Below are 21,494 nucleotides of genomic sequence, written 5' to 3' on the forward strand. Positions count from 1 at the left end.
TATAGGTGTCTTGCCCAGTCGCCCCGGTGCCTAGAGAGTACACAAAGTCGGTAGAATCCGGATTAAAACGGTGAAATTTAAAGCCAATCCAATTTTACCATTGAAATCCATTCAAACAAACTGGCTATTTTTGGCTCCGCCCACTTTTAAAAATTTGCATCCCAGTCACCCCTTCACCAAATGGACCAAGTTTGAGCACTCTTACATTAACAGTGTAAGATTGACAGGAATTTAAATATTCCCATTGAATAGCGTTTGGTAAAATGTGATTGGCTGTCTTAAGCTCCGCCCAGTTTTCTGAATTTTAACCCCAGTTACCTAGTCATGGTCAGTGCCAAGTTTGGGGCCTCCGGTTTTAAAACTGTGAGAACGGCGGTAATACAAAATTTTACATTAAAGTCAAGAGGTGAAAACTGATTGGCTGTTTTTGGCTCCACCCACTTTTCCTAAATTTTGACCGCAGTCACCCAGTGAGTAATTGAGTCAAGTTTGGTACACCTAGCATTTAAACTGTGATAATAGCAGCAGTTTATCATTTTTCTTTAAGGTCAATGGCTGAAATCTGATTGGTTGTTGTTGCCCCGCCCCTTTTTTTCCTAATTATGAACCACAGTCACTCAGTGACTAACATTTCAAAGTTTGTGAATGCTGTGATTTAATGTGTAAAAATGGCAGCATTTTTATTTTTTTCTAGTGAAAATCAATGAATGAAATTCGATTGGTTGTTGGTGGCTCCGCCCACTTTTTCTAAACTTGAAGTGGAAACCCCCAGCGGCCACATTTGTGATATTCAAGGTCCCTGACATCAATACTGTGAGAATGGCAGCCTTCTTAATTGTTCCCATTAAAATCAATCAAAGAAATCTGATTGGCTGTCTTAAGCTCCGCCCAGTTTTCTGAATTTTAACCCCAGTTACCTAGTCATGGTCAGTGCTAAGTTTGGGACCTCTGGTTTTAAAACTGTGAGAACGGCAGTAATCAAAAATTTTACATTGAAGTCAATAGGTGAAAACTGATTGGCCGTTTTTGGCTCCACCCACTTTTCCTAAATTTTGACCGCAGTCACCCAGTGAGTAATTGAGCCAAGTTTGGTACACCTAGCATTTAAACCGTGATAATAGCAGCAGTTTATCATTTTTAATTAAGGTCAATGGCTGAAATCTGATTGGCTGTTGTTGCCCCGCCCCTTTTTTTCCTAATTGTGAACCACAGTCACTCAGTGACTAACATTCCAAAGTTTGGGAATGCTGTCATTTATTGTGTAAAAATGGCAGCATTTTTATTTTTTTCTATTGAAAATCAATGAATGAAATTCGATTGGTTGTTGGTGGCTCCGCCCACTTTTTCTAAACTTGAAGTGGAAACCCCCAGCGACCACATTTGTGATATTCAAGGTCCCTGACATCAATACTGAGAGAATGGCAGCCTTCTTAATTGTTCTCATTAAAATCAATCAAAGAAATCTGATTGGTTGGTTTTGGCTCCACCCACTTTTCTTAATTTTAATCCCAGTCCCCCAGTGACCAACTGTGCCAAGTTTGAGGACCCTGCCATTAACCGTCTAAGAGCGGCAGCAGTTTAACATTTTCCTATTTATTTGAATGGCTGAAATTTGATTGGCTGTTGTAGACTCCGCCCACTTTAGGTAAATTTTAGCCGAGTCACCCAGTGACCCACGGTGCCAAGTTTGGGAGAGCTCTAGCTTTAATACTGTGAGAATTACAGCTGTTTACATTTTCTCATTGAAGTCAATAGGGAAAATCTGATTGGTTGTTTGCGGCTCCGCCCACTTTTTTGGGTCCCCAAAATAGGACAGAATTTTTCAGTTTCACCCCATGACTAAATGAGCCAAGTTTGGTGAGTGTAACTTCAAAGCTGTACAAGTGGCAAAAGTTTCAAGTTTTCCAATGAAAGTCTATGGGGAAAAAAGGGGTCGTCGGGGGGTCGCCACAGGGGCACGGAGGTTGGGATCGCTTAACAAAGCACAAGCAACCTATTCGAGTATGAGTCGAACAAGTGTGCAAAGTTTCATAATTGTACTCCTAAAACTCTGGGAGGAGTAGCGTTTAGAAAATTGCTCAATTTTCATTGGGCGTTGGTAGCTCCGCCCACTTTGGGGTGCCCCCCCAAAATACTTATTTTTATTCGGGGTGACATCAACTATATGTGGTTCGAGTTTGGGGACTGTATCTTCAAAACTGTACAAGTGGCAGCGATTTGAAATTTTTCCCTGTCAATCTCAATGGGAAAAAAGGGGTCGTCGGGGGGTCGCCACAGGGGCGGGGTGGGTCCCCAAAATAGGACAGAATTTTTCAGCTTCACCTCATGACTAAATGACCCAAGTTTGGTGAGTGTAACTTCAAAGCTGTACAAGTGGCAAAAGTTTCAAGTTTTCCAATGAAAGTCTATGGGGAAAAATGGGGTCGTCGGGGGGTCGCCACAGGGGCACGGAGGGTGGGATCGCTTAACAAAGCACAAGCAACCTATTCGGGTATGAGCCGAACAAGTGTGCAAAGTATCATAATTGTACTCCTAAACCTCTGGGAGGAGTAGCGTATAGAAAATTGCTAAATTTTCATTGGGCGTTGGTAGCTCCGCCCACTTTGGGGTGCCCCCCCAAAATACTTATTTTATTCGGGGTGACATCAACAATATGTGGTCCGAGTTTGGGGACTGTATCTTCAAAAACTGTACGAGTGGCGGCGATTTGAAATTTTTCCCTGTCAAAGTCAATGGGAAAAAGGGGTCGTCGGGGGGTCGCCACAGGGGCGGGGTGGGTGGGATCGCTTATTAAAGCACAAGCAACGTACTTTGCTATAAGAGGAATAGGTGTGGAAAGTTTGGCGCTTGCACCCCTAAAACTGTAGGAGGAGTAGCGTTTAGAAAATGGGGTTCGCCAATAATAATAATAATTTTAATAAGAAGAACGAGCTGAACTCGAAGAACAGTATGTTGGCTATTTCATAGCCAACATAATAATAAGAAGAATAAGAACGAGCTGAACTAGTAGATCAAGATGTTGGCTTTTTCAAAGCCAACATAATAAGAAGAAGAATGAGCTGAACTAGTAGAACAGTATGTTGGCTTCTTCAAAGCCAACATAATAATAATAATTTTCTTGCCACATAATTTGGCAGTCCCTAAGAGAGAGCACTCACATCACTGTGTATAACATATAACCACCATGGAGCCCCAAATCCAAGCAGATTGTGTATAATCCCCAATCTATAGTGCCAATATGAGTAATAAAATTCCATCTAAACATGTTCACTGCAGTAAAGGCTCCCATACACGGGCCGGTAAAAGCTGCCAACAGACCAAGTTGGCAGCTTATCGGGCTGTGTGCAGAGCCCCCCAACAGGCTTTCCCGATCGATATCTGGCCGAAAGTCGGGCAGATGCCGATTGGGCAGGTTAGAAAATCCTGTTGGTTCGCGGCCGCATCTTTTGATTGATGCAGTCCAGCGATCCAACCACCCATTTGGCCTCCGTTCTGATCCAATCGTTGGGCCCTAGGGCCCATGATCAGATGAGCCCGATATCGCCCACTTCAATGTGGGCATATCTGGGAGAGATCCGCTCGTTTTTCGATGTTGTGGATTGTGGTGTTTATACAAATGGCCTGCGGGTGTCACTGTGCATACACAGGATTTTCTGTACTGCTTAAAGGTGAAATTGAAAGCTTACTGTTGTGTAATGCCTGCATGACTCTGCTAATAAAGCACTGTTATACTCTACTCAACCTCGGCTAACCAAAACATAACAGTGGATCTCCCTGTGTATGGCCACCTTAAGTCCCTTAGGAAGTGTCCAACCTAAAGATCCATTTGCATTCTCTATAGAATAAACACCAGCCCTAAACGGAACGCATATTATATATCCCTATTTACAGTATGATCTGGGTTTGAATGCAAAATACCATTCCTGGCGGGGAGTGCTGCCCTTTTATTGTCTAGCTCATGACAGATCTGTCCATAAAATGAAATCACAGTGTCTAGGGAATATGGAATGGAATATATTTCAACTGGGCTAATGTTGTTTGTGAAATATTGCAGAGATCAGTATTACTTAATTTTAAAGGGGTTACAAACTCTAAAATGATTTTTTTCTAATAAAAAAAAATATATAATTCTAACTGTGACTGACACCAGATGTGGAAAGGGCTGGCTCTTTACATCTCAATCATATCAGGACTGTTGTTCCACTGGAAGCACTGACCCAAGAAATGGCCTGAGAAGTTGTTCATTGCCCAGCATGAGACACAAATAAAACCAGTGGCTTTGCAAACTGGATGATTATCCAATTTATAGATTTTTTGCAAAGATTGATTCTGCTTGGTATCATAAAATTTTTGCTAGAGGAAATGGCCACACAGCAAATTCTTTTTGTACATTGATGAGAAATACATTGGCATTCACATTCATAGAACGAGGGAGCATATTAACTGAATTTTCTCTTTGTCTAACTTCACCAAAGTTGACCTCGATTTGCCAGGTGTACTTTAGCACATCTAAAATTTAGTAAAAATCATAAGTATGATTTTGTGAGAGAAATGTGCCTCCTGGCATAACTTTTCTGTGAAAATGCTTCAGTGATTACCGCATACAACTGCAGTAAGAAAAATTCTAAAAAAAAGTTTCACCAAAAAGAAATTACATACAGCATATGGGAAATGTAGCATGAAGGAGGTGACGTAAAAAGAAGAGATGTAAAAAGTCTCTGTTCTGTCTTTATAATGGCAATTCTAGTGCTCTTAGTAAACTGACCCACTGGGAAAATTTTGACTAGCAAAATGAATAAGAAAAAAGTTGTTGTACTGTTCTTTTAGTAAATTGCTGATTTTGTAGCAAATCATTCTTGGAAAAAAATACAATAATATTCAACCTTTGTCCGGTGGTACATATGCCCCATTGAATCTTGGCTGGAGGAGAGCTGACTTACGTCATTTCAAGATTTAGACCAGCAGTGAGGGACAAATTCTGTTTTTAATTGCAATCACATGTAAAGATATAAAATTGCAAAGTAAAGAATGTAATTTTCTTTCATTGGGCATGTTTATTTTTTAGTTTACATCTTTTTAACTGAACATAGCCTAGAAAATAAGTTGGCAGTTCAAATAAACAGGTAGCAAGGTCAAGCTACAGTATAAGGAGACATCATGTGTCTGCACTGAGCAATGGATGAAAAATCCGGCAGTCAGTGAAGATCGCAGTGTGAGGCCCTAGGGCAGGGTGGGACTAGTGCATCCAGAGCTCATTGGTAATGCAACTGTCAGGGCCCTCCATGGGAACTAAAGGACCTCCTGGTGCCCAACCTCACATCATTCCCAGCCCCCCACCCTGTCTGCACTATGGCGGTGCATACTTTTTCCCTTACCCTGTGATCTGGTCTGGCTGGGGAGAGGAGAGGGGGTGGTCTGGGTTGGATACGGGTCTGGGCTGGATACAGGTATGGGCTGGATACAATTCTGGGCTGGAGGGGCCCAGGAAGACTGGGCCCACTGTTTTTTCCCGGTGTCCCATCAGCTCAGTCTTACACTGTCAGGAAGTAAGGTAGGTTTGGGTAGTGGAAGGGAGGAATGGACGCTTATGTGCCTCCCTTGTCCGACACTCTTGAATGGAGTGCTGACTAACATAGCTAGGCACTAGTGATTGGCGAATCTGACCTGTTTCAATTCGCAGAAAATTCACAAAACGGTGAAAAAATTGCCAAATGCGTTGAAGTCTATTGGTGACAATTTTTTTTGATGCACAATTTTTTTTCACCATTGGAGTATCATCACTACTAGGCACTTTTTACAGCCTTTTTTGTACTATACCCACTGCATGGGGCATTGTACACGGGCCCTGGGTTTTAATTTTTTTCTGGTGAGCATGCTAGTTCAGGAAATTGTTCTTAGAGCAAAAGAATAAAACACAAAAGGCAACGAATGCTATCTCTTAGAATGAGAACTATTTTGTACTTTGACGCCTCAAATGAAAATAGTAACACTACTTAATATAATACCCAAAGGGTGCTAGTATAAATTCAGAACCTAAACTGGGACACTTAATAGAATTTTCCATTCATTGTGGTTATTAAATTGCTAATGACTGGTATAGCACAAGTAAAAACGTGTGTCTTTAATTTGCGCATCCTTCAAGATAAGTTCTTAATGTGATTCTGGAATGTTGATATATAATCCTGATCCTGTTCTGAGTACATAGTCTCTGACCTTCAGCAATGTACTTAAACAACATATGATTGTCCAAGCAACCTTGGTGTTTCTTGGCCTGTTTGGAGGTTGGGCAGTCAACCTTTGCTACATAGAAACTGCAAAAGTCATATTAAGACCCTGTTATTTACCAGCTAACATTGCAAGTGATAAGAAAGATATTCTAGTTCTTTTAAAAGTGATCTGAAAAGTTCTAAATGTTGTTGGCAGTCTTAAAGCCATCAATGTGCCATGTGCCACAGATGTGCTGCAGGTTGAATAACTCTGGTTTATAAATGCCTTAACATAAAACTATGAAATATAAACCACTTATCTGTCAGATTTTTATATCAGCTTACTGATCTAAGACTCTCTACATTGAATAATTAACCTAATGTGTAATACTGTAGCATACTATCTTATATCAAACTAAAAACCTCTCTGCATTCTCCCTGGGGGCAATGCTGGTAACATTTACAGCAAGCCGACATGATGAAGTCCAGAGAAGACTCCTGCTTCATTCATTTTAGTCAGAACTGGCAGCATTACACTATTTCAAACAATGTCGCATAATGCTAAGCAGTTAAGTGTTTTTTATTCACGTGATACATCTCCTTTAATAGGATAAGAGGAGCGAGATCTGCTTTGTTTATTGAGACATCATTTGTTAAATGATGATGTACTTGAGCAATAGCAATGACTCTTTAATCTTTCTGTGCCTGGGGGGCATTGTATAAGCCAGGCATGTCCAAAATCAGGCCCGGGGGCCAATTGTGGCCCGTTTTCAAATTTACACTGGCCATCAGTCTCCATCATGAAATTAATAATAACGAGCCCCGCCAGCATAGTGAGATTAGTAGTCACTTGGTCTATACTGCAGCCTGTGTGCTGAAGGTGTTAGCCAGACACGTACTGGCACATAGTGAAGCGTTGCTCTCGCATACTTCTATAGGGCTGAAGGTGCAATAGATGTACTGACATGCCAATACAAGAAGTATGTGAGAGCGGTGCGTCACTACATGCCAGTACGTGTCTATTGCTAACACCTTCAGCACACAGGCATCAGAATAGACCAAGTGGCAGATCATTTCACTAATGTGCCCAAATATTACTGCTATTGCTACACGATTCCTTGTTTAAATGAGTTAAATTATGTTAATGGTTCAAAGAAAGTCAGGCTCAATGGTCGGCCCCCACACATTTTTACCTCACCAAATCTGGCCCTCGTTGTAAAAAGTTTGGACACCTCTGGTATAAACCATTTAATCAAATTGAGAGCAATTCTTAAGTCGGGTTCCATTCTACCAAAATTTATTTTATTCTGTTAGCACTGTATATATGACTTCACTCATTTGAGACATGCTTTTTATGATTTGCTTTGTCCTGCTTGCATTCTTAATTTTTTCCAATAAAAAGGTATTAAAGACATAGCATAGATATGGTAGATGGGGCAAATTGATTCACAAATTCTGCTGCCATGCCAGAATGTAAACCAGTTGTTACAGGTCCAATATGTGAGATGTCAGTTTGGGTTTCCATAATTTGCTGTAGACACAGCAGCATCTAATAATATTAATATCAATGCAGGTTAGTTTTATTACACCTCATTATGTAAGCAATTAAATGAGTCGTTCACCTTCAAGTTAAATTGTTATATTTAGTATGGCCAGTTCTAAGCATCTTATTAATTGGCCTTTATTATTTATAGTTTTTTAATTATTTGGCATCCTCTTTTCCAGCTTTCAAATGGGAGTCGCTGACCCCATCTAAAAACAAGTGCTCTGTAAGGCTACAAATTTATTTTTATTGCTACTTTTTATTACTCATCTTTCTATTCAGGTTCTCTCCTGTTCATGTTCCAGTCTCTTATTCAAATCAATGAAAGGTTGCTAGGGTAATTTGGGCCATATGTGATAGATGAAGAGTTGGGGAGCACCAATCATCCAAAGTGAAAGATGGTGTGCAAGGTCAGATATTGGTTAGTAATGAAAAGGAAAGAAAAAGAAATGACCCTTTGTATTGCACCTTCCCATCCATATGTTGTGAGCAAGCAAATGAAGTATTGATTAAAACTTAACTTTTAATATAACCAATAAAATTAGTCTAGAAAGCAACATTAAAATGTTGGTTAGGCAGGAGGCTGATTGACTGATAAGCCAGGGGTAGGAGGGATAAGGTCACCTGAGAGTGACTGTTGGTTGGAGCGAAACACACAGTCCTTGCGATTATTTAACGATTAATGTTATTAAAAAGGTATCAATTCCCACATGCCACCCCTTCTCCCACCTTAGGATTCCTCCCTTCAGGTCTACAGTCACCCTGCAGGGTGATTGATATGTCGAGGCCTAAGTACAGCCTTAGTGGCAAGTGATTGTGAATTGTAATTAACACGTTCGTTCGCCCCACGGATCATCCGATAACCAACCCCTTCACCCTCAAGAAGTACCCTCCCAATCCGTTATTCCCAGGCTGTAATCATTGTCCCTATCCGGCGCCTGCCTAGCCAGAAACTAAAATTGCGCCTGACGCGCGTTTCGCCCGTTCAGTCACGGGCTTTGTCAAAGGCATCTGTGGAGAGCCGGCATTGCGCCTCTATTTATAACCGCGAGACAACCGGTACAAATTCAAATGGACCAATCAGAGAGCGCAGTGACGTGATTAGCGTCACGTCTCATTAGCGAATAAGCCTGCAAAGCATCGTAGGGGAATTTTGCGTCATAGGCAATGAATTTATCCGATACTGTCAAAGACAGTTCTGCCTGTCATGACAGATCAACAATTCTTTACACAGGTATCCGGTTGGACGCTACAGTATATCATACATATTTTGGAATACCCCAGTGTATCCTGTGTGGTTTGAAATGTAGTTTGAAGTACTAACATCGGAAGCATTCTATACTCACAGAAATCATTCTGCCTATAATGGCAGGACATCTAACCCTTCCCCAGGCGCTTAGGCTGGATGCAACAATGTATCCCATATAGTTTATGTTACAAAATCAGACACATTGTATAAAGCTCTGTACCCAGGATAGATAGATACATTTAACTATTTGAGGAAGTTTGTTGAGGGTTGTTGCTTAATATTGTTGTCCCAAGCGGTCCTGTGTTAGTCAATTCATATGGGTATAAAATAAAAGGTAATATGCTATTGGCATTACACTGAAACCAAATTATGATAATAATATAGCCTATAGTGCACGGTCTGTGCCTTAATGTATAGATCCTGTATTATTTGGTAGTAATTCCCAGATTAGTTAGATAAATATATTCATTGTGATGCTCTCATTGAGGCCGTTGGGGCTAAGAGCATTCATCAGAAATATCCACTCACTCTCTCTAGATAAAAGAGCTGATTTTAGATCTCCACCTCTTATGCCCAGTGTCACTCTCGAGAGACCCATTGCTCTTAAATCTGAGCTTGAGTGATTATGAGTTTCAAGGAAATGTCGACTTACCGGTGGTAATTTTTTGTGGGCTTTCATCAGATCCAATGCATTGTCAATGCTAAGGATATGCTCCATCAGTCTCTTTTTAAAAGCTCTATTGGTTTTTCCAATGTATATCTTATTGCAGGGGCAGGTCAACATATAAACGATATTGTCGGTATTACATGTGAAGTTATCAGTAATCTTATGGCATTTGCCAAATCTGTCAGTCACCGGATTTTGATTATGCATATGTTTACAGACCTTGCATTTACCACATATGAATGTTCCATTCACCATTGTCTTGGATTGTCTAGAGAAATGGCTCTTTACTAGCCGATCTCTAAGATTCGGTGCTCGTCTGCAGCAAGTCAGAGGTCTTGGTCCTATTATTGTCGAAAGGACTGGATCAGTGTGTAAAATATGCCAGTGTTTTTTTAGAACTGAATCAATGGCAGGCCATTGTTTACAGAAAGTACCTATAAATCTAATAGGTTGACTGTTATTTTGTAAATTACGTTTGTGTGACCTCAGTAGAGAGTTTCTGGGTGTCTTGACTGCTCTAGTATAGGCTTTATGTATAACATTTTTTGAGTATCCTCTGTCCATCAAACGTGCCGTTAATTCCCTTGCCCTTTTACTAAAGAGACCAAAGTCAGAACAATTACGGCGTAGCCTGAGGAATTCACCCACCGGGATTCCTCTTTTTGTGGCCATTGGATGATGGCTCTGGAAATGAAAGATGGAGTTTGTCGCAGTAGCTTTGCGAAACAAATCAGTACCGATGGTCCCATCTTCCTTAATCATGATGGTAATATCAAGGAAGTCAATGCTTTCCTTGCTGATGGTATGAGTGAGTTTGATATTTAGATAGTTATCATTTAGGCATTGTAGGAATTCGCTCAAATCATCTCTGGTACCGGTCCATAGGAACATCAGGTCATCGATGTATCTAAACCAATGAGAAATGTGTTGGGTGTATTGAGCCATCTGGTCCCCAAATACATTGTTAGCCTCCCACCATCCCATAAATAAATTGGCATATGTGGGGGCAAAGGCCGCACCCATGGCGACACCCCTTATTTGTAAATAGAATTTATCATTAAATACAAAAAAGTTGTGATTAAGGCAGAAGTCAGTTAGGTCTGCCATGAAATCGATAAATTGACCATCCCAATCAGATTCTGTTTCCATGAAATAGCGTATTGCTTGCAAACCATGTTTATGGGAGATGGAAGAATATAATGATTCTACATCACAACTCACTATATATGTATCATTATCAGCCCTCACTTCGACTAACTTCTGTAGCAGATCCCCAGTATCCCTGATATAGGAAGGAAGGGTGATCACAAATTGACGTAGTTTCATATCAATGAATTGGCTCGCCTTTTCACACATATTGCCATTACCAGATACAATTGGACGTCCAGGGGGTTTTATTAGACTTTTATGTATTTTGGGGAGCATGTAGAAAGTTGGGGTCACAGATACAGTATTATGTAATGCTTTTGATTCCGTTGCAGTGATGAGACCAGTCTGTAAGCCATCCGCAATCAAGTTATTATATAAAGTTCTGAATCCCACAGTCGGGTCACCTGTTAGTTTGCGATAACATGCCGTGTCATTGAGCTGTTTGAGTGCTTCCGTCAAGTACATTACTCGTGGCCATAAGACCACATTGCCTCCCTTGTCAGAGGGTTTGATGACTATATCCTGCCATGTAGATATTTGGTGTATAGCCACTCTTTCTTCCTGATTAAGGTTATCACAACCCTGACTGGGTATATTCATAAAATCCCTCATGACTAATTCACCAAAAGTGATCACTGCTGAACTTATATTTCTAGGGGGCATGTATTTGCTTTTTGGTTTCAAGGATCTCTGAACATTACTCTGTTCAGCCAACAAATCAGTCAGCTCTAATACTGCTTGATCGAAAGCTATTTGTTCAGTCCCCATGTTAGATGTCTGGTATGTTAGATCATGTGGATTGGCTGGGTCAGGCATGGCCATTAAAGGAAATACATGGTCATTGTGGGTAGACTCACTGTGAAAATGTTTTTTAAGTAGAAGTTTTCTACAAAACAAGAAGAGATCTTTGTATAGGGTAAAGGGTTTCGAATCATGACTGGGAGAAAAAGATAATCCTCTCTTTAAAACAGAGCTTTGACTCTCTGAGAGGATATGATCGCTGAGATTGATGATATTCAGTGTCTCTGGGTTCTCTTCCCCCTGTGCCATCCCCGTTCCCAGTGATTCTGGCGCCGATAGGCCCATTTGTCTCTGTTTCTGAGCTCTCTTCCCCCCCTTCTAGTTCTCTTATGTTGTCTGTACCTAAAAAAGGTGCAGCGGTATTAGATTTGGTAGGATTAGAGCTGGTCTCATCGTCTGATCTCTCGGATCTCGAGAGATCACTCTGTGACATATTGCGATTATTAATCTTCCGCCCCCATTTGTACACTGTCCCCATGGCATAGTCTGTGGTGTCTCTGAAGTATTTCTGTTTTTTTCTATCAATGATTTCCTGTGCAACTCGGTCTATCTCCACATTAATTCTAGACATACGTGATAAATACGCTTCATTATGAGTATATTCTGACAACTGTTTTTCAATATCATTGATCTTGGTTGTGAGATCTGTTACCACATACATAAAAAAGAGGTAAGGACCGCACAGCTCACCGTTCCCCCCTCGCAATTCAGGTGCTCAGTCCAGCAGTGTCCCCACTGTAGATTCCACGAAAGCTCAAAGAAGAGACGGCACTTCTGAAAATTGGGTTTTATTCGTGTTCCTACAAAAAACCTTACGCGTTTCGGGAGTTATCCCTATCCCTATGACTAAGGGATAACTCCCGAAACGCGTAAGGTTTTTTGCAGGAACACGAATAAAACCCAATTTTCAGAAGTGCCGTCTCTTCTTTGAGCTTTCGTGTTACCACATACTGCTCGTGTTCTCGAGTCAGGTTAAGCAATTGCATAGAGCAATTATGTAGCACCTCCTCCCATCTCTTTTTGAAATTCTCATCTCGAGTGTCAAAAGTTGGGAGTGTTCTAATTCGCAAACCCCTGGGAATAATATTCCCTTCTATGTATTTATCATATGTAGACACTGACCACCACGCTTTAGTCAATCTAATCTGATATTGCTGGTATTCAGATAATAGGTGTTTCCAACTACCCTCTGATTGTGAGCCTTGATTCCCAGTGTCTACTTGAAAAACATCTGATAATTGTGTAGACCATTTCTCAAAGCGGGATTGCATATTAACAAGAGGTGCTGCCATGGTTTTTAACACAACCAATAAAATCAAAGGGACGTGTGCTACACCCAGATTTTCCAAGAGAGAATAAGGAAAAAATTAAATATGTGATAGATGAAGAGTTGGGGAGCACCAATCATCCAAAGTGAAAGATGGTGTGCAAGGTCAGATATTGGTTATTAATGAAAAGGAAAGAAAAAGAAATGACCCTTTGTATTGCACCTTCCCATCCATATGTTGTGAGCAAGCAAATGAAGTATTGATTAAAACTTAACTTTTAATATAACCAATAAAATTAGTCTAGAAAGCAACATTAAAATGTTGGTTAGGCAGGAGGCTGATTGACTGATAAGCCAGGGGTAGGAGGGATAAGGTCACCTGAGAGTGACTGTTGGTTGGAGCGAAACACACAGTCCTTGCGATTATTTAACGATTAATGTTATTAAAAAGGTATCAATTCCCACATGCCACCCCTTCTCCCACCTTAGGATTCCTCCCTTCAGGTCTACAGTCACCCTGCAGGGTGATTGATATGTCGAGGCCTAAGTACAGCCTTAGTGGCAAGTGATTGTGAATTGTAATTAACACGTTCGTTCGCCCCACGGATCATCCGATAACCAACCCCTTCACCCTCAAGAAGTACCCTCCCAATCCATTATTCCCAGGCTGTAATCATTGTCCCTATCCGGCGCCTGCCTAGCCAGAAACTAAAATTGCGCCTGACGCGCGTTTCGCCCGTTCAGTCACGGGCTTTGTCAAAGGCATCTGTGGAGAGCCGGCATTGCGCCTCTATTTATAACCGCGAGACAACCGGTACAAATTCAAATGGACCAATCAGAGAGCGCAGTGACGTGATTAGCGTCACGTCTCATTAGCGAATAAGCCTGCAAAGCATCGTAGGGGAATTTTGCGTCATAGGCAATGAATTTATCCGATACTGTCAAAGACAGTTCTGCCTGTCATGACAGATCAACAATTCTTTACACAGGTATCCGGTTGGACGCTACAGTATATCATACATATTTTGGAATACCCCAGTGTATCCTGTGTGGTTTGAAATGTAGTTTGAAGTACTAACATCGGAAGCATTCTATACTCACAGAAATCATTCTGCCTATAATGGCAGGACATCTAACCCTTCCCCAGGCGCTTAGGCTGGATGCAACAATGTATCCCATATAGTTTAGGTTACAAAATCAGACACATTGTATAAAGCTCTGTACCCAGGATAGATAGATACATTTAACTATTTGAGGAAGTTTGTTGAGGGTTGTTGCTTAATATTGTTGTCCCAAGCGGTCCTGTGTTAGTCAATTCATATGGGTATAAAATAAAAGGTAATATGCTATTGGCATTACACTGAAACCAAATTATGATAATAATATAGCCTATAGTCCCCTCCCTTTTTTCCCCAGCAGCCAAACAAAAGAACAATGGGAAGGTAACCAGATGGCAGCTCCCTAACACAAGATAACAGCAGCCTGGCAGATCTAAGAACAGCACTCAATAGTAAAAACCCATGTCCCACTGAGACACATTCAGTTACATTGAGAAGGAAAAACAGCAGCCTGCCAGAAAGTATTTCTCTCCTAAAGTGCAGGCACAAGTCACATGACCTGGGGAAGCTGGGAAATTGACAAAATGTCTAGCCCCATGTCAGATTTCAAAATTGAATATAACAAAATCGGTTTGCTCTTTTGAGAAATGGATTTCAGTGCAGAATTCTGCTGGAATAGCACTATTAACTGATGCGTTTTAAAAAAAACATGTTTTCCGATGACAGGATCACTTTAAGGGTGAAAATGTAACTCATCCTTTACAAGGTAACAAAATAAAAGTGAAACATTATGCTACATGTAACAGTGATTTTGTTATTTATGGCCTTAAATGTCCATGTGGCAAGATGTATGTAGGCCAGACCTCCAGAAAAGTAAGAGTAAGGATCGGTGAACACAAAAGGTCTATAACTAATTATGATCCGAAAGAAACTAAAACCCATACACCAGTAGGTAAACATTTCTTTGACAACAAGCACAATAGTGCTAGCCTAAGGTGGCAAGTACTAGAGGAAATACCTGTTCCAACTAGGGGTGGGGATAGAAAGAAATTGTTACTTCAACGTGAGGCTAAATGGATAGATACATTGAACACACTTGAACCATTGGGATTAAATGATGCACTAAGCTATAAGTGTTTTCTGTAAAAGCTAATGTATATTTTTTGTCCTTTCAGCTTGTTAACGATACAACATGGACTGTTTACTTGAAAGGTAGGCAACTACCTAAATGTATAACGATTACTGTAACATGTAATTGTACTTTATCTGTGGTGCAGTATCGGAGTAGGCCTGAAGATGGCAGTGCTCTGTAAGGAAAAATAATTGTGTTACAATGTACTTGAATGTGTCTAGCCAGTTTGGAATGGACAATCTTGTTTGTTTTGATGTGTTTTAAAAGGGTTTGGGTTACCCACAGCATTTTGTATAAGCACCTGAGGAAGAGCCACTAGGCTCGAAACATGTCGTGCACATTTTTGAATAAATGAATCACTGAAAGAGCAATTTGGTTCTCCAGAGTCCTATCTTTGAATTATGAAAGTCTGTAGGTTTTGCGGCGCCTAAACTCTGAAGTTGAACCCTCCATTATAACGAAAAGGATCTCATCTTCCATAAGAATATACCATAGAAGTGAATTAAACCCAAACCAGCATGAGAAAAAAAAGTAGGAAATTGAAAATAGAGAAGAGGTGGAGAGGTCCCAAGAAACTACTGCCTGGTTGTTTTTCTAGGCCCTGGGACCCCACACGGGGAGAAAATAGGTCACTGGGGACTGTGGTCTCAGGTTTACCTTGCTATCTTAACAGGAGAGCGAACTTCCATTTAAAACCACAAATCCACCAGAGCCATGTAATAAAAGAGATAAAAGAGGTTAAATGCGGTAAAATCAGGTTACTGTAAGTTATAAAAGCAATGCTATGAATCCAGTTCTGAGCTAAAATGCCAACGCGCGTTTCGCCTTTGGCTTTATCAAGGCAAATCTTACTTAACTTTAATCCCAGGGGGGTGGCCCGGATTTCTTGAAATGGCAATTTTTCTATTTATGATTACCCAGTGGCACATACTACTAAAAGAGTCCATTATTATAAAAATGGTTTATTTACATGAAGCAGGGTTTTATATATAGTATAAGCTTTTTATGCAACATATTTTTATAGAGCTCTACATTGTTCGGGGGGTATAGTATTATAGTATTTATCATTCTGTGCAAAATGATTAATACCAAAATAACAGTGTAAAATAAATGGCAAAATTATCTAGACCTGTGTTACTTGGGTTATTTCTCATAAAAATTCTCATTATTTTCTAAAAATCTACTCCTACCAAACCCGCACCGGTTATTTCCTCTTATTTATCAATTCATTTTGCTGTACAAATTTTCCGTATTTTCTGCCTGAAAACTCTTTTGTCTTGTTGACAAAAACCACAAAATCTTCGGATTATTGAACGAAACCCAAAGCAGATCAGGATATCTTCGGGACTTCTCCCATTGACTTACTATACAACCCTGGCAGGTCTGAGATGTCGAATTTTTAGATTCTGAGTTTTTCCATCCTCGGGGTCTAATAAATCCCGAAAAATTTGTTGTATTTTTTTTCACTAAAAATTCGGATTTTATAGAAAAAAAAAACCTCGCATTTTTGGCATTCAGACTTTAAAAAATAACCCCTTAAAAATTCTCATTTTATAGTAAAGAAAAAAAACCGAAATTTTCGAGTTTTTGCATTTGGACTAATAAATAACTCCCTTGGATTTGACGCTGTTTATTTATACATCATGATAAATGGGCCCCATATTGCTCAGGAGTATTTGCATCCTATTTCTTTACGTGTTAAAAATTTTTATTGAATGTTCATACACTTGTATTTGATGAACTTGATCTCAGTGCACTGAATGTTGCAGATAAGACGTCACTCAGCTAGGTACTGTAGCTTCTTCTTTGTGTAGTAAGTAAGCAGTTAGGATGACAGCTCAAGATATGAACCTGTAAAAAAAGTCAGGGGTGTATGCAATGCAAGATCTATGTTTTTATCTTGTGGGCAATTCCAATCTACCATACAACAGTAATACCCAATAAACATAGAACAATGTGGATTTTAAAATATGTCTAGTCTGCCACCTACAGGTCTTTGGTAAAGTGGACTGTCAATATAATTCCTAAAACATTCCCTTTATTCCTTAAAAATAAAAAGGATATTTATAGAAATGTAGCACTGAAATCAATGCACCTTGAATATAAAAGCAAATGTGCACTTATTACATTACACACTAACCTACAATTAAAAGTTAATCATAATAAGTTTAAAATGAAAATGAACTAACTAGCTACAACCATGGACTTTTGGGCCTGTGGAGGTGTCAAGTCCATACTCTTTCTTGTATAATCCTGGTATAGTCAGAAAGGTGTGGTAGTTGCGGTGTTGGTGGGGGATCAAAACGTACTCACTAAATGGGAGTGGGGAAGTCAGGACAGATACTCTAAAAAAAGGGACATTCTGGTGCATAGCAGACATAATTAGTAAAATAATTTTGTTACATTTATTTTCTATATGTTTAGGCATGGCACAGAACACAAGATGTTCAGCCCTGTTGATTTCCCCTGCTTCCCACCCACCAGTAGGCTTTACACATACAGTAGTATCTTACTAGGCTACAGCTCTCTAGATCTCACTCATACTTTCAATACTTTGGATGAGAGGAAAACAAATCACTGCTCTTTGCATTTCTAGGATGCTTTGTGACAACTAGCACATAGCATCAGAAGATGCTGAAAGTGGCATCAAGTTAGTGTTTAAAATATGCACAGTTTAAATAATGCATTGTAAAACTTTTACAATGTAATATGATGCGGAGAGCCCTTTTGTAGATATGCCAGTATCTGTTATTCATGTTCAGTGTCCAAAGCAGACTGCTAACCAGGACCAATATGAAATCATTATGTCTAATAGCCAATTAGCAATCTAGTTAAAAGCATGTTGCAAAATGTAATGGTTAATGAATGTTACACATATTGGCAGCTAGGTCAACCAATCATGACATTCGTAACAGTCTTCTTTGAAGAAAGAACAATAGATATAGGGTTATGTAATATAAGACAGTAAGTTTGCCGGGAGCAGTAACCCATAGCAACCAATCAGCAGGTATTTACTGGTCACCTGTTTAAAAGCAAACATCTTATTGGTTGCTAAGGGTTACTGCTACTGGGCAAACTTAGTGACTTTTATTACATATGGGGGGATACTGTATAGACTATAACAAACAAAATATACAGTGCTATGAAATTATGAGAATAAGTAGCACTCTTAATCCACACAGCCCAACCATTCCTAGACCTAGAGACAATAGATTGTCGCCCAGTGAAGCAAAAACATAGCTATTAGCATCCATAATAAACTACACATAAGCACAATGTTCTACAAAGTTTTTGTATTTTATTTTGTAATTCCTGTTTGAAGGTGTGATATATTATATTTGATATTGAGTTAAGAAAATGCATTAAACTGGAACGGATTCCTATTTTGTGTGGAAAGTTATCAGAGAAAATAAATGAAATGCAGAATATATAACATATTATTAAACATATGTTAGCTTTCTTAAACAACAAAACATTTAAAGAACCCTATAAATAAGAAAACCGCAGGGGAATGTTATGGCTTCTTATTATTATTATTTTCTTGTCCAACAACAAATAATAGAAAATCCTATCAATAAGAAAACCATGATGGACGTTTACGGCTTCTTTCAATAATCCTCTTTTCTTCATCCTTAGATCGTGGCTTCTCACCATCATAGAGGACCACTGTCTCTGCTATGGGAGCTCTAAAGGGCCCACCTTCTTTTGCCTTTATTTCTTCCCTAATTAGACGAGTCTCTTCTCGAACTTTCCCATAACAGAAACCACACAAAACGTGCTTTAATTTGATATGTCCACACTCAGGGCACATGTCAATATTGTTCTGAAATGGAGAAAAAAATTGTAAACATGATTGTAAACAAATTGTATTTATTCTGCACTACAAAACATATAGGGGGTAGAAAAAAGTCCTGCATATCAATGGATGTTATAAGCCACTTTTCATCTGAAGTGCTTGGAATAGTGTTACAGAACTTCAAATGAAATACTAGACTACTTGAAAGAATATGTTCACGAACATAATGTTCAGTAAAGCTTTAATCTGGTGGCTGGGCAAACTTCATAATGCAATGAATATAGTTAATGTTTCTATAAATCACTTTGCTCTGAATTGGCAAACTGATTTGTGTGGTAACCAAATATCAATTTATACAGGAGCATCCCATTGCCAAAGGTGGCTTTATATGCCTTTGTTGCAAGTACTGTACATTGTAAAGATGAATAATCTAACCCAAAAACTCCCACAACATTGTTGCCATATAATCCACCACTTCAACTGGGAACATGCTCCATGCAACACAAGCTTAGTTATCTCCCTTAAACAGACCCGACAAAAACAACTGACAGTGAACTAAAATACAAGTTTATTTAAAAAAAAGCAGCAGCATTTCACCACTGTGTCATCATAACAATCTTACATGTGAACAGAATCCACAAAAGTAGCTTTTACCTTCACTTTTATTAACTTATCAGGATTTCTTCTCCTGCAGCGATTAACTTCGATTGTTCTTCTATTTTTAGGTGCAGCCATCCAGAAAATATTATCCAGAAATCCTGGTGTAGAGTCTTTATCATTTGAATGCACATCTGGAAAGGGGCAGAATGCTGGGCCCTGGACTGCCAGAGCTGGACCTAAACACGTATACAAAAATGCCATCAAACATTAGCGTGCTGGTTATAATCAGTAGTCTATACGCAAAAAAGAACAGCACACACAGGTCTTTTAGTGAAAAACAAAAATTGTTGGCTTTATTCCGACGTTTCGGCTCCTAGACTCGAGTCTAGGAGCCGAAACGTCGGAATAAAGCCAACAATTTTTGTTTTGTTCCCTCACTTACATATATATATATATATATATATATATATATATATATATATATATATGGGTAAGTGAGGGAACAAAGCTTATGCTGTGGGCCAAACAGACCATCAACATCAAAAAAATTAAAGTACTTTAAAGTACTTAAAAAACAGGTATGGGACATCTTATCCAGAATGCTCAGGACCTTTGGTTTCTGTTATTTGGAGTTCCATATTAAAAAAAAACTATTTAATATTAGATAAACCCAATAGGATTGTTTTTCCCACCAATAAGGATTAAATATATATTAGTTGGGATAAAGTACAAGGTATTGTTTTGTTATTACAAAGAATAGAGGAATATGTTTTAAAGTTTGTAATTATTTGATTAAAATTGAGTCTATGGGAGGCAACCTTCCCGTAATGTAGAGCTTTCTGGATAACAGGTTTGCTGACAATAGATCCTATAACTGTATAATGTTACCCTGAACTTGTAAAAAAATTTTAAAACACTTTTTAGGGATGCATCAAATCCCAGACATGGTTTGTGATTCAGATATTTTTTTAGCTTGGCCAAACCTAATCTGAACCCTAAATAATCGAAAAAGTTTGCAGCACCCATATCGGGTGTTTCCTCCTGGAGCAAGGGTTTGGCTTTGGTTCGGTGTTCAGCCGAATCTTGAAAAGCAGGGTACAGTGCATCCCTAAAACTAATATAGCTTATAAAATAAGTCGCTGTGTAGCCAATGGGGCAGACATTTAATTTGAAAAAAGAAGACAGCAGATAAGTTCTGTAGAATACAACATGTTTGGTTTTTACACAAGAAGATAAATGGGTCAAATGTACCTGTCCTAGGTTCGCCACCTGGCCGGTAAAAATGATGGTTGATCCCAATGTTATTAATAGGGAAAAAAGATAAATATATAGGAATGCCAGTATTTTTTTCAAGAAAATTCCCTGCTAAGACACCATCATTTCTATGGCCAGATTCCATTGAAGCCCAGCAAGCACCAAAGCAATACAGAGCTTTTAAGCTCCTCTGAAAATGTGCCCACTGTTAGTTTTTGAACCCAGAGACTTTGTTTAGAAAGTACCGTCTACACAACAGGGACACTGCTAATACATGCATGTTGCAGGGCTGCACTGATTTCCTTGAAATGAAGCCCTTCCAGTTGGATTGTTTAGAAGTGTCCCCGGATTTTTCTAGGGATTGGTTGACAATCAATGAGCCCAATACGTTTTGAAAGAAAGTTATAAGAACACAGAGGTCGGCTGATTAACAGTCACAACACAAATAATTCTCCCCGGATGGATAGCAGTGGTTTCCATTAGTTGGAGGAGCGCGGTGACATTCAGAGCAATAACACGTGCACGTGTAAACTTAATAACCGGTACAGTGACAGCGCCTTGTACATAGACAGTGTGTTCTTACCCGGAGACAAAGGGGGGAAGCCCAAAAGTCGCAATGCACTTTGCTCGACTCGCAGACAACATCTTAGCAATGAATTCAATGCAGCTCCAACAAGCCCACTGGATAACGCCATGTTCCCATCGACCTCCTCTACCCCTACTGCCACCGTAACCCCGCCCTTTTCTGAAAACAAAGCATGCGCATTGTCTT

General features: G+C 39.5%; 1 protein-coding gene across 1 annotated transcript; it reads right to left on the bottom strand.

Moving 5' to 3' along the window:
- Positions 1-18,368: 18,368 nt before the first annotated feature.
- On the bottom strand, positions 18,369-21,437 carry mrpl32.S (mitochondrial ribosomal protein L32 S homeolog). Its single transcript, XM_018269354.2, has 3 exons — positions 21,306-21,437; positions 19,523-19,704; positions 18,369-18,895 (listed from the first exon to the last, which is right to left on the bottom strand). The coding sequence occupies exons 1-3, from the start codon at positions 21,415-21,417 to the stop codon at positions 18,644-18,646; spliced, it is 546 nt and encodes a 181-aa protein (XP_018124843.1). The 5' UTR covers positions 21,418-21,437; the 3' UTR covers positions 18,369-18,643.
- Between the last annotated feature and the right edge of the window lie 57 nt (positions 21,438-21,494).

The sequence above is a fragment of the Xenopus laevis genome, chromosome 6S (genome assembly GCF_017654675.1).
Source record: "Xenopus laevis strain J_2021 chromosome 6S, Xenopus_laevis_v10.1, whole genome shotgun sequence".
Classification (NCBI taxonomy): Eukaryota; Metazoa; Chordata; class Amphibia; order Anura; family Pipidae; genus Xenopus; species Xenopus laevis.

What these genes read in the sequence shown, in the direction of transcription:
- mrpl32.S (XM_018269354.2), bottom strand. Translation starts at nt 21,417, where the DNA reads ATGGCGTTATCCAGTGGGCTTGTTGGAGCTGCATTGAATTCATTGCTA. An exon ending in CTTCCCCCCTTTGTCTCCGG is followed by an intron (nt 19,705 to 21,305) that starts GTAAGAACACAC and finishes ATACGTGTTTAG; the next exon opens with GTCCAGCTCTGGCAGTCCAG. An exon ending in ATAAGTTAATAAAAGTGAAG is followed by an intron (nt 18,896 to 19,522) that starts GTAAAAGCTACT and finishes TCTCCATTTCAG; the next exon opens with AACAATATTGACATGTGCCC.